The 13,537-nt window shown below is 37.4% G+C and overlaps 1 protein-coding gene across 5 annotated transcripts in view; it reads left to right on the top strand.

The window, feature by feature from the left end:
- The first annotated feature begins 260 nt into the window (after window positions 1-260).
- Ipp (intracisternal A particle-promoted polypeptide) overlaps window positions 261-13,537 on the top strand; it is a 32,001-nt gene continuing 18,724 nt past the window's right edge. The window contains exons 1-4 of one of the 5 annotated variants that reach the window (XM_078026174.1): window positions 265-489; window positions 3,055-3,143; window positions 3,765-4,106; window positions 10,181-10,612. In XM_078026174.1, the coding sequence (XP_077882300.1) occupies window positions 3,815-4,106; window positions 10,181-10,612 (724 nt within the window). In that variant the 5' untranslated portion in view covers window positions 265-489; window positions 3,055-3,143; window positions 3,765-3,814. Of the gene's footprint in view, window positions 490-949; window positions 1,031-3,054; window positions 3,144-3,764; window positions 4,107-10,180; window positions 10,613-13,537 lie in introns of all 5 variants that reach the window. The other 4 variants (XM_078026175.1, XM_078026176.1, XM_078026177.1 and 1 more) reach the window with 4 other exon arrangements.

Raw genomic sequence — 13,537 nt, 5'->3', positions numbered from 1 at the left:
TAGGCGTTCGGAGTTCTCCATTCCCTCAAGTAGTTCCTTCAGTGCTGGGCTCAGACAAGCAGAGCTCAGAAAATAATCCGAGACGGGTCGAGAGGCACAATTTCTATCTGGCAACACTGAGGTCCGCGTTCTGACTGGGACGCCACAGGAATCCAGAGCGTGGTCGGAATGGAAAGGGCGAGCGGGCCAACCCCAGCCAGCAGGAGGACAGGCTTGCCACCCGGCCGCGCGCCCGGAAGGAGGCGAGCCCAGTCCCAGGGCCACAGCGGGGCGTACAGTGCGAGCGGAAGAACCCGGCGCACGCGCAGAGAAAAGCCAGGCCCGCCGAGCTCCGCAGACGCTTCACCCGGCCCGGCCTGGCTTTCAGCCTTCTGGGGACCGCACCACCCCGTCACCCCGCCGGGTTTCCCCCGCCCTCTCCGCGCCTGTGCGGGTCACGACTGCGCGCGCAGGGCCTGAGCGGGCACCGGCGGGAAGGGGAAGCGGCGGGTAAGAAGGGCCTGCGTCCGCGGTGCGACTGTGATGGGTCTGGGAACTTCCTCTTCTGCTGTGTCCGGCTGTGTCCGGCTCTGAGGACCCGGGAGGAATAGACGGAGAGGAGCTCTGGAACTGGTTTCTCTTCTCCTGTCCTGTCGCCTCAGGCGTACCTCTGGCAGTGTTTGCGCCCTCACTGGAGTCCTCTTATCTGGAAAGCTGAGGCCTCTGCTCTCCCCGCTGCACTGGAGAAAAGGGGGCCATGTCCCTGGCTGCCCTGCTGTCCCCTCAGTCGTCTGAGATCCCTTGCCTGCTCTTTCGGTAGCTCCGGATTGAGTGTCCACCTTTAGTGTTGCAGGAGGTTATGGGTAGTTCTATAGGTCCGGCCCCCAAGCCAAGCACTTAGAACCTCAGTTTTGTTTTTCTGGTTTTTCTTTCTCTCCCTCCTTCCTTCATCTACCCTCTTCTCCGACAGTCGTCCAGAATTCTTTCAGGCACCATTTGCTGAAGCAGCTTCCAGATACTCTCTACGTGCATCCAAGGCCAGTAAACACAGGTCTTTACTTCTCAGTAATCTGTCTTTCAAGTTTGGGTCGCTTGAGGCATGGTCTTACATCCTTCTGCAGTTTCCCAGGATCCTGCTCTTTTCCTTTGGAAATAGGATCACCCTTCCTGCCACCTTTTGGAATGAGGGACTCCACTGGCAGCGGGATAGTGTCAGCAGATACTAAGAAAGTAGTAATAGACGAGGATTTCTGCTGTATGCTACCAGAGTGGGTTGTTCAGCACTCTTTCTGGTAGCAGGAGGCAACATTTTAACTGAGTGGCTGTGCTTGATGCTTTAAGTAGGAGATGAAGGGGTTACCCTGTAGCTGAACCCCATTGGGGTTCAAAATCTGTTGACAGGGAGAAATCTGAAACCAGAGAAAAGATTGAAAATGTTGTCATGTTTAACATCATCTGCTAGTTGAATTTCTATATGTTAATTAAATGTGCATGCTGGGGCTGGGGTTGTGGCTCAGTAGTGGAGTGCTTGCCTAGCAAGGGTGAGTCACTGGGTTCAATCCTGAGCACCACATAAAAATTAATAAATAAAAAGTATTGTATCCATCTACAATTAAAGAAAATGTACATGCTGATGTGAAGTTTTAGCAGCTACCTTAGAACCATTCAAATTTTTCAATAAGTTAATTTAGATAGTCATGATAATTGGCTTAGTTATTTTAACTTTGATAAGCTTGACTGGATACTATAAATGGAACTTGTTTACCTAATGTCAGCCCAATCATTTCTTTCAATCTTACTTTGAATTCTCCTTGCTACCTAAATTATAAAACCTTATTCATTTTAGGTTTCCTTTCTGCTTTCTTTCCATATCTCTTATATTAGGGGATATTATGATTTCTTTATTCTAAAAAGTAATTTGGATTTATCCCTTTGATTCTCATTCCTGAAGCTCTAACACCGTTTTTTTTTAATGTTTTTTAGTTGTAGATGGACACAATATCTTTATTTTATTTATTTATTTTTATGTGATGCTGAGGATCAAACTCAGTGCCTCATACTTGCTAGGCAAGTGTTCTACCACTGAGCCCCAGCCCCTCTAACACTGTTTAATAGAAGTTTGTTATCTCTTAGATGCTGCCTCTGAAAAACCATACAGTTCTGAAATATGGCTATTGTTCATGTTTATTTTTGTTAAACCTATGAAAATTCAGGTCCAAATTTCTGTGCTTGGGTTTCAAGGCCCTTTCTCTATAATGTGGGCTAATAAATTATTTGTAATGTGATATGGTGGAAAAAGCCATGGACTTAGAGTCAGACCACCTGGATTCAGATAATGAAACTGTCATTATACTAAAACTTTATCTTTGGGGAAACTTTGAGCTTAATGAAATTTCCTTCTCATTAGATAAGATTGTCTTTTTCCCCCCACTTCTTAATTATTGTGAGAATTACAATTAGTATGTAAAGAAGCTAAAGTAAACAAAAACCAACCTAAGTTGTTATTTCTCATTGTATTTCTCAATTGCTTAACAAACATTTGAAAAGCTAATGTATGTTGAGATAGGTACTAGAGCTATGAAAGGTAGTCCTTCCCTACCCTTAAGGGACCCTCTTTCAAAAAACTGTGTGTGTGGGGCTGGGGTTGTGGCTCAGTAGTGGAGTACTTGCCTAGCATGTATGAGGCCCTGGGTTCAATCCTCAGCACTGCTTATAAATACATAAAATAAAGATCCATCTACAACAACAACAACAACAACAAAAAAAAAAACTGTGTGTGTGTGTGTGTTGGGATTAGAATGTTAGGGTATCTGACAAGATAGAGTGAGACAAGGGCTATAAAATATGTGTAAGCTTAAGGTGATCACCAAACCCAGAGGGGTGAGGGACAGGGAAGGCTTCCTGTAGTAGAAAGTTATATTTGAACATAGGCTAGATTACCACAAAGATCCAGAAAGACTTTTGTGTGTTAAGGGAAGCAAACAAATTGAAGAATTTTAAGTAGACATTTTGACTGATCACAATGTTTTATTTTATTTTTTTAAAGCTCTTTCTTTCTCTCTGTCTTGGTTGTAGATGGATGCAATACCTTTATTTTATTCATTCATTTATTTATTTATTTTATGTGGTGCTGAGAATTGAACCCAGTTCCTCACACATGCGAGGCAAGTACTCAACTACTGAGCTACAACCCCAGCCCCTCATTTTTTTTATTATTATTTTTTAGTTATAGATTGACCCAGTACCTTTATTTATATGTGGTACTGAAGGTTGAAGCCAGGGCCTCACACATGCTAGGCAAGTGCTCTACCACTGAGCCACAAACCCAGCCCTTATTAATTTATTTTTATGTGATGCTGAGGTTTAAACCCAGTGCCTCACATGTGCTAGGCGAATGCTCTACCACTGAACCACAACCCCAGCCATGATCATAATTTATTTTTGAAAGTTCATTCTGGCTGTGATGTGTGCTTCCTTACTGCAGTGTGCAAAAACTTTGCGATTGTGCCTTATTTTCTTTACCCAGAGGAGCATATGAACTCTCCTCATACTTTAATGCTGTTTATCTTTTAGTATCCAGTTCAGGTCCCATTTCTTCTGTGTGATAGCTCCAAATGTTTTAGCACCCATTATTTATTCTCTTCTCTGAAACTGTATTAGAAGTAGTACCACAAGATTTAGTCCTGTTTGTTTCATGTGTATTTGATATCCCTAAGTAAATTATAAGCTTAAGGAATTTTAAATACAAAACATGTTTTTTGATCTCTTTGTATTTTGTTTTTCAGGGTAAAAGCAGACTATGGGCAATAGTCCTTTTAATTAATCTGTGATCATTATGGCGAATGAAGGCCATTCCAAGGCTGGTGATAATCCATTTTCATCAGACAAACATGCTCAACTCATCTTGGCCCAGATCAATAAAATGAGAAATGGACAGCATTTTTGTGATGTGCAGTTGCAAGTTGGGAAGGAAACTTTTAATGTTCATCGACTAGTTTTGGCTGCCAGTAGTCCATACTTTGCAGCTTTGTTCACTGGAGGAATGAGAGAGTCCTCAAAAGATGTTGTGCAGATTCTAGGAATTGAAGCTGGAATCTTTCAGTTACTTCTGGATTTCATTTACACAGGTATGTCACATGAGCCTGTTGCTTTGAGTGAAGAATGATGCAATCACTCATACTCTATGATAGGAACAGAAGTCTATCTAACTTTATATGGAAGGTAACTTAGTAAACTTCAAAAAGTTTTTTTTTTAAGGTGGGATCTCACTTTGTTATCCAGGCTGGCCTTGAATTCTCAGGCTCAAGTGGTCCTTCTGCCTTATCTTCTTGAGTATTGAGGACCATAGTTACACACCATGTCCAGCAAAAGGTCTTATATTTTGACCCAATACTCCTTTTCTAGGAATCCTAAGGAATTAACTAATGATGCAAGCAAATATTTGTGAACCACATTTTTGTGTGTGTGTGAACCACAATTTTATTGTGACATTATTTATAATAATATATAATTGGATGCAATGTAATTGTCTCTCAGTGGGTTGTGCAATTAAATAAATCATGGTGTGTGTGTGTGTGTGTGTGTGTGTGTAATGGACTATTTCTTAGAACTTGATGAAAATTTACAAAAATATGGTTTCATGGGAGAAAGTTTATAATATACTAAACGAAAAAAATGAGAATATAAATGCAACCTAAATTTTGCAAAAAAAAAGTTGTGTGCGTGAGAAAGAGATTAGAATGTTGATAGTGTTTACCAAAAAGTGGTTGAATATGCAAATATTCTTATTTTACCCTTCCCCCTCAAACTGTTTATAATCAGCATACATTATTTTAGTTAAAACTTATTTTTAAAACATTTTGAAGCATTTCTATGACATTAAAAATGCATATAAGAACTATATATAGTCTTAAATGATATGCAACATTTATATGCATAGAAAAAAGAAGTTGAAAGAAATTTTTTGAAGTGTTAATACAGTGTGTCTGTGATGGAAAAATGTGTGATTTTCCTTTTATTTTTATGCTTTTCTGTTTAAAAGTTTTTTCCACAGTGAATATATATTACTCTTAAAATCAGAAAAAAAAAAGTTTGAAAACAAAACCTGTTTATTTGGGTTAGTTTTGACAATACACTATACTCTTCTCCTTTTTTTTTTTTTCTTTTTTGATTGAACCCAGGGTGCTTAACCACTGAGCTACACCCCCAGCACCTTTTAGTTTTTTTTATTTTAAGACAGGGTCTTCTTGCTAAGTTGCTTAGGGCCTTTCCAAGTTGTTGAGGCTGGACTCAAATTTGCAATCCTCCTGATTCAGCCTCCAAGTCACTGCGATTACAGGCATGTGCCACCAATGCTGTTTACTGTGCTGTTCAAGAGACTACTTTGTACAAGATAAACAAAGTATTGTTTTTTTCATGCATGGCATTTAAATATACAAAGTGACAAAAAGTGATTTCTTTGTATTGTTTCATATTCCTTTTTTGGAAAATTTCAGAAAAAACAATGATAATCTTAATTTTGGGGCTATAATTAATTATCTTTTATTTGCTAAAAACAGTGCAGTTCTTACATTGAGGGATTCTTGAACTCATTACTCCAAATGACTTGTATAGGCTAATTAAACTCCTTCCTACATTCTTCCTGCTTCATTTATTTGGAAAAAAAAAATGAATCAACCCAAATTAATCCGTGGAATTAGTATTGAACAATATAAAAACAGAAGAAATACCAGAAGTTGTCTATTCTGCTTCTGTTGTCTGACTATGGCAACAAGGTATTTAGTGGAAAAGATGTTCATTCATGGCTTCATCACTATATTGCTGGTGATGAGCACTTCCATCAAAGAAGTTAAAGGTGGTCCGCCAAGAACTAAAAGCTATCGAGTACATTGGGGTAAAATAATATTGTGGAGGATTGACATTTGAGGTAAAATCAGTTACCAGTTATTTCCAACAGCATTTAACTGATGGAAATAGACATAAAATAGCTTGCTAATATAGGAGTTTATTTTTCCACAAAAATGAATACATAGTAGGCATTCCAAGCCTGGTGTGGTGGCTTTATAATATTATTAGTGTCCAAATATTTTAAAAAAATTTTTTTTAGTTGTAGATGGACACCATACCTTTATTTCATTTATTTATTTTTATGTGGTACTGAGGATTGAACCCAGTGTTTCACACTTGCTAGGCAAGCACTTTACCACTGAGCTACAACCCCAGCCCCTAGTGTCCAAATATTCTAATCTTTTGCACCATTATCTGTAGGTTATAGCTTCCACTCTCTTACTCACTAACCTCCAGCCAGGAGGGAGGAAGGGAGAAAGACAAAAGGGTCTGCCATATGAATCTATGTTTTTAAAAATTTTTCTGGTAGTCCTTCCTAACAACTACTGCCTGTATGCTGAGGGCCATACTCATTTAAAATTTCATATCTATCTGCAGTTTTCAGCAGGGCATAGTTGCCACCCAAAACAAATCAAGTTTCTCTTAGTAAGGATGAAATTAAAATGTATTGAGACAGGGAAATTTGTAGTCTTTGACACAATTAGTTCTTACAATAATGTCCTTTTATTTTCATTGTAATACCATTTCCTATTTTGGCATGTGGGGTCAGCAAATCTATTATTGAATTTATCTCTCTTTGATCTCTCTTTTTTTTTTTTAATTATAAGTGAATATTTATTAAACTAGAAATCAAGAAATAGAATCAGTGTCTCAGAAAAACCTTCTATATATTTCTTTTTTTTTTTTTTATTGTTGGTCGTTCAAAACATTACACAGTTCTTAATACATCATGTTTCACAGTTTGATTCAAGCGGGTTATACTCCCAACTTTACCCCGTATACAGATTGCTGTATCACATCAGTTACCCTTCCATTGATTGACATATTGCCTTTCTAGTGTCTGATGTATTCTGCTGTCAGTCCTATTCTCTACTATCCCCCTTCCCCTCCCCTCCCCTCCCCTCCCCTTTTCTCTCTCTACCCCTTCTACTGTAAATCATTTCTTCCATTTGTATTATCTTGTCTTACCCCTCCTTTCCTCTTATATATCATTTTGTATAACCCTGAGGATCGCCTTCTGATCTCTCTTTCTTTACTAACCATTCACAATTCTAAGGTGTCTTTCTTTTTAATATTTATTTTTTAGGTGTAGATGGACACAACACAATGCCTTTATTTTTATGTGGTGCTGAGGATCGAACCTGGGTCCCACCCATGCTAGGCAAATGCTCTACTGCTGAGCCACAATCCCAGCCCTAAGGTGTCTTAATGTGTATTTCTCATCTTAGATTTTTATGCACTTCACTTGGAGTCTACTGACTTGGGTTTGAGATCTAATTATGGTACTAATTAACTGAGTGATACTAGACATTTCATTTAACATTAGTCAATCATTCATTTATTCTTTTAACAAATATCTATTGAATCCATTTTTGAGTTAGGTGCTGGAATATGACAGTAAATGAGACAAAGTCTCTGCCTTAACAGAGCTTTATAGTTGTGCAGGTTAGGTGCTTACAAAATACAAATAAGCCTGTGAGTATCTGTTTTTCTTTATTTGTAAAGTGGAGATCATAGCACTTTATAGTTCATGTAAAGGTTGAATGAGATAAATTTTAGCAAACATGAAAGTCCTTAGTAAACTATAAAGTTCTGTTAAGTTGAAGGGCATTCTTTTCTTACTCTCAAGCAACTCTTGGTATTATCCATCTAATAGTAGTCATTCAGTCCTCTTACATCGGAACCCATGATCTTATCTTATCCAAATTTGCAGTGAATTCCCATTCATTCCAGTAGTCTAACCTCAGTTTTCTCTGTAGCCCCTACCACCAACTCCCCCGACTTGCTGGATTTCATTTTTTATACTTTTGGAAAATTTTCAGTTTGCATTCATTGAGCCATATCCTTCCTTTCACCTTAATCTATTTGGCCATCTAAAAAATTTTTTTTTAGTTTTTGATGGACCTTTATTTTATTTATTTGTATATGGTGCTGAAAATCAAACCCAGTGTCTCACGTATGCTAGGCAAGTGCTCTATCACCGAGCCACAACCCCAGCCCCTATTTGTCCATTCTTTCATTAAATTTTTTTTTTTTTTTTTTTTGGTACCAAGGGATTGAACCCAGGGATGCTTTACCACCACGCTACATTCCCAGCCATTTTTATTTGTGGAGACAGGATCTTGCTAAGTTGCTGAGGCTGGCTTTGAATTCGCAATCCTCCTGCTTCAGCCTCCCAAGCTGCTGGAATTACAGCCATGTGCCACCATGCCCAGCTCATTAAAAAAAAAAAAAATTATGAGCATCTAATATGTTTTGAGCATTAGGAATACAGAGGGGGCAAACCTTGCCTTGACAGACTTTATAAATCTAATCAGGAAAACAAACTTTGGACAAAAAGTTTAATGAAGTGATTATAATAAAAGGCATAAAGTAAAAGGAAAATGTGAGATGGAATGGAGAGTTTATTCTTTTTTTTTTAACTTTTTAAAATAACATTATTTGTTTATTTATGTGGTGCTGAGGATTGAACGCAGTGCCTCACACATGGTAGGCAAGCACTCTACCACTGAGCCACAACCCCAGCCCCAAGAGTTTATTCTTATTATGTAGGATAATTACAGTGATTTCTGTCCCCTATTAAATATAATTAGCTCTTTGATGTCCTCCCAAAGTCATTATGTAATTTAAAACACTTTATCATAATTGAAGATCAAGAGCCAGGCGCTGTGGCACACGCCTGTAATCACAGCGGCTCAGGAGGCTGAGGCAGGAGGATTGAGAGTTCAGAGCCAGCCTCAGCAACTGTGAGGTGCTAATCAACTCAGTGAGACCCTGTCTCTAAATAAAATACAAAATAGGGCTGGGGATGTGGCTCAATGGTCGAGTGTCCCTGAGTTCAAACCCTGGTACCTCCCCCTCACCAAAAAATAACAATTGATGATAAAGCCTTTATCTTACTTTCCCTAGTTCCTTAGTGATGTTTGTTACATACCTGTATGTTTATGTGAAAAGAATGTACTTTAGCCGAACACAGTGGTGCTGGCCTATAATCCCACCTACTCAGGAGGCTGAAGCAGAAGGATCAAAAATTTGAGGCCATGGGCTGGAGTTGTGGCTCAGTGGTGGAACGCTTGCCTCATACATGTAAGGCACTGGGTTCAATCTTCAGCACCACATAAAAACAAATAAGTAAAAATAAAGGTGTTGTGTCCATCTACAATTAATAAAACATTAAAAAATTTTTTGAGGCCAGACTGTACAATTTATCAAGACCGTATCTCAAAATTAAACTTTTTTTTTAATATTTATTTTATGTTTTTAGTTTTCGTGGACACAACATCCCCATTTCATTTTTATGTGGTGCTGAGGATCGAACCCAGCGCCCTACGCATGCCAGGCAGTCGTGTTACAACTTGAGCCACATCCCCAGCCCAAAATTAAACTTTTTTTTTATTTTTAAAATATTTTTTCAGATATTGACAGACCTTTATTTTATTTATTTATTTATATGCGGTGCTGAGAATCTAACCCAGGGCCTCACACTTGCTAGGCAAGTGCTCTACCACTGAGCCACAACTCCGGCCCTCAAAATTAAACTTTTTTAAAAAGGACTGGGGATGTAGAACACTTTCCTAGTATATGGTAGGCACTGGACTTGATTCCCAGTACTATAAAATCCAAGGGAAACCAACAAACCAAAAACATGGATTTAGATGTTACTTGCTTGGCCATTTAAGAAGGGGAAAGTTACTTAAACTTTCTGATTCTGTTTCCTGAGTACAATAATAATAAAAATGATACTTGCCATTTTGAGTCGAAGTGAAGGTTAAATAAGTCTATGAAGGAATTAATACTGTGTCTGGTTCATTATAAGTATTCCAAAATGTTAATATCATTTTTATTTTAAGTTTTATGCTCATTCCAAAAATCCTTTGTTGCCTTTTTACCAAACTTTTATTTTGCAAACAATAAACTCTTTTTTGTAGAATTTAACCTTTATTTTGTTTATTTGTTTTTATGTGGTGCTGAAGATCAAACCCAATGCCTCACACGTTAGGCAAGTGCTCTACTACTGAGCTACAACCCCAGACCCCTGACATTAAACTCTTTATGTAGTCAAGTAAAATATTTTTTGAGTATGGTAATCAAATGTTTTTATCTTATTGGCTATTTTGTCTCCCTACTTCCCCAGGTATAGTGAACATAGCTGTGAACAATGTTCAGGAGTTGATTGTCGCAGCAGACATGCTACAATTAACTGAAGTTGTTAATCTTTGCTGTGAATTTCTCAAAGGACAAGTTGATCCATTGAACTGCATTGGAATCTTTCAGTTCTCTGAGCAAATTGCCTGCCATGATCTTTTGGAATTCACAGAAAACTACATCCATGTCCATTTCTTGGAGGTTCATAATGGGGAAGAGTTCCTGGCACTTACAAAAGATCAGCTGATCAAAATATTACGAAGTGAAGAGCTTAGCATTGAGGATGAATATCAGGTCTTCTTAGCTGCAATGCAATGGATTCTGAAAGATCTGGGAAAGAGAAGAAAACATGTGGTAGAAGTGCTGGACCCAATTCGATTCCCTTTATTACCTCCTCAGAGACTTTTAAAGTATATAGAAGGTAACTTTCTCACTGTCTATCAAATTAATTGATCATCAAATGGCTTTTTCTCTGAAATGTGATAGTGTTTTCATTTTTTGATTCAGTAACACATCTATTGAAATTATGTAAGGTACAACTTTGGTGAGTAGACAGTATTTTGATATTTCTACTCCCTATTTTAATGAAATTCTTATATATCTTTTTCTGAAATTAATAAAACAGATTAGTGTTATAAAGTTACTGACAAAACCAACACTGATCTGCTATTGTTGATGGTACTAATTATTTCTTTTTTTTTTTTAAAGAGAGAGTGAGAGAGGAGAGAGAGAGAGAACTTTTAATATTTATTTTTTAGTTCTCGGCGGACACAACATCTTTGTTGGTATGTGGTGCTGAGGATCGAACCTGGGCCGCACGCATGCCAGGCGAGCGCGCTACCGCTTGAGCCACATCCCCAGCCCGGTACTAATTATTTCAATATAGGAATTCCTTTTGCCATTCTGAAATTTTCAGCAAATCTTAATATTTAAGGAAAATGCTTATATTAAAAACAAAAGCAAAACTGAATAAATGCTTTTCACTATAAAATGAATTTTATATTGATATAATATCATAGCCTCTGAGTAGCCTTTGAATCAGCTTTAAATTCTAATCCCGCCCCCCCCCCCCACTTTGCTGGGGATTGAACCTTGGACATTATACATGTTAGGCAAGTGCTCTTCCATTGAGCTGTATTCCCAGGCCCAATGCTAAACTTCTTTCTGAAAATATTTGTACCATAGCATAAAATGGGTTTTAATCTGTATATTAGAGATATTATAAAATTTAAATTTCTTTTTAAAATGTTCTTTATATTTTAAAGATTTGATACTTTTACTGTCCTCATACATTAAAACATTAGGTTGTAACAATTACAGATGATCTTCCTACAAATTAAATAGCACTAGTAAGCATCAAAGGTGTAATTCTGTGAAGAAATTATTTTGAATAATTGCTAGTTTTTCTCCATTCTTGGCAGTGTTAAGAGAATTTTGTAGGTTTTTTTTTTGAGTGATATTTTTTATTAGTACATATAGTGTTAATTGTTACTTGCAATAGTTATTTCCTATACAGTTGCCACAAACACTAAATTAGCAAATACCGAGCTATTTCTCCTAGATGATATATTGGGTTAGCTTCCTACAAGCCTCTGGTCACAACATTTTTGTTCTCCAATCAATACGAAGCTTTATCTTATGTGTATTTTAATCTAAAAATACCTTAACACATATTGTTGATTTATTAACATTGAACTCATGGCCAAGCACTATAACTTATTCCAGAATGAAACTTGCCTAATACAAATAGTCTACCCTCAGATTCCTTGGTAAATTTGTTCCTGAACCCCCAAGGATACACAAATCCACACATGCTTAAGCCCTTTATATAAATGGTATTTTCATAAGACCAACACAATCCTTCCATGTATTTTATATCATCTCTCTATATAGTGCAAATGCTATATAAATAGTTATTGTACTGTTTTATGTAGGGAATAATGACAAGAAGAAAGTCTGTACATGTTTAGTACAGATAATATTTTTTCCCAATTATTTTTATCTGCCATTGGTTGAATACATGATATAGAACCAACAGATATGCAGAGCCAACTATGTTTTCCCTGTGAGGCTCATAATAGCCTTGGTGCACATAGGAATACTACATAGTACTTGAGTACTAGAGTTGGGGACTATTTTAAACAGCAAAATCAACAAAAAGAAAAAAAATTGCAAAAAACATGGCCTAAAGTAGACTGAAAAAGGTGCTTATTTACATTCTAAGAGCTGTAATAACAAGGCAGAGTGAATCCTTCTTCAATCTCATCCAGAAAGTACATATGAGATGATTCAAATTTTTTGCCCTTCTGCACATGTCGATGAACAACTACAAAAGTACTCCAAATATTAATTTGGGGGTTAAAATACCTTTTAGTGAGTAGGGGTTATTCACAAATAGGGACTCCTCAATTAATGAGGACTGGCTGTATTTAAATGATAAAACAAGGGAGAGGAATTACCCATACATACTTTTGTATGAGTCATGTGAAAATTTAGGAATGGATAAAGGTTTTTTATATTGGGGCTTGTTTTCCTACTGCTTTTTGTGATTAAAATTAAGTCTACCACTGTTTTGTTTTGTTTTTAGTACTAGAGTTTGAACCCAGTGGTGCTTTACCATTGAGATACATCCCCAGCCCTTTTTATTTTTCATTTCAATTCAGAGTCTTGCTAAGTTACTTAGAGTCTTATTAAGTTGCTGAAGCTGTCCTCCAACTTGCAATCCTCCTGCCTCAGTCTCCTGAGCCAGTGGGAGTATAAGCATACATCATCGTACTGGGCTCTTCTACTGTTTTTTAAGCAGGCCCAGTAGTTATCATATGAAGGTATTTTACTGGAGGAAAAATCTTCAATGTGTCAGGGAGAAGTAAATTGTGGAGTGTGTGTGTGTGTGTGTGTGTGTTGTGTGGGAAATTGAACCCAGGGACACTACCTGGGTTCACTACTCAGCTACATCTGCAGCCCTGTTAATTTTTAAGTTTTGACACAGGGTATCACTAAGTGCCCAGGTTGGTCTTTCACTTGTGATCCTCTTGCTTCAGCCTCTGGAGTTGCTGGGATTACAGGCATGCACCTGCATGCTGGGCTGAAATTGAGGACTTTTAAAAAGTCAACATTAATATTTTTCAACTTCGAAACTTTGATTATATTTTAGAAAATATGGGCAGTCTATTAGAGAAAAACAAGAAGACTCCACCACAAAATTCAGAGAAGGAGCAAAATACTTAACCGAAGTAATTAAATTACATTATGTGAATGTTTAGACTTTTCTGCCTAATTCGTGGCATATGCTTATTATAAAAAGTGTAGATAATACAAATATATAAAAAGCAACAAACAGGAGCTG

This window comes from Ictidomys tridecemlineatus, chromosome 11 (assembly GCF_052094955.1).
Source record: "Ictidomys tridecemlineatus isolate mIctTri1 chromosome 11, mIctTri1.hap1, whole genome shotgun sequence".
NCBI classification, from domain to species: domain Eukaryota; kingdom Metazoa; phylum Chordata; class Mammalia; order Rodentia; family Sciuridae; genus Ictidomys; species Ictidomys tridecemlineatus.
This window is presented reverse-complemented; position numbering and strand designations above follow the sequence as displayed.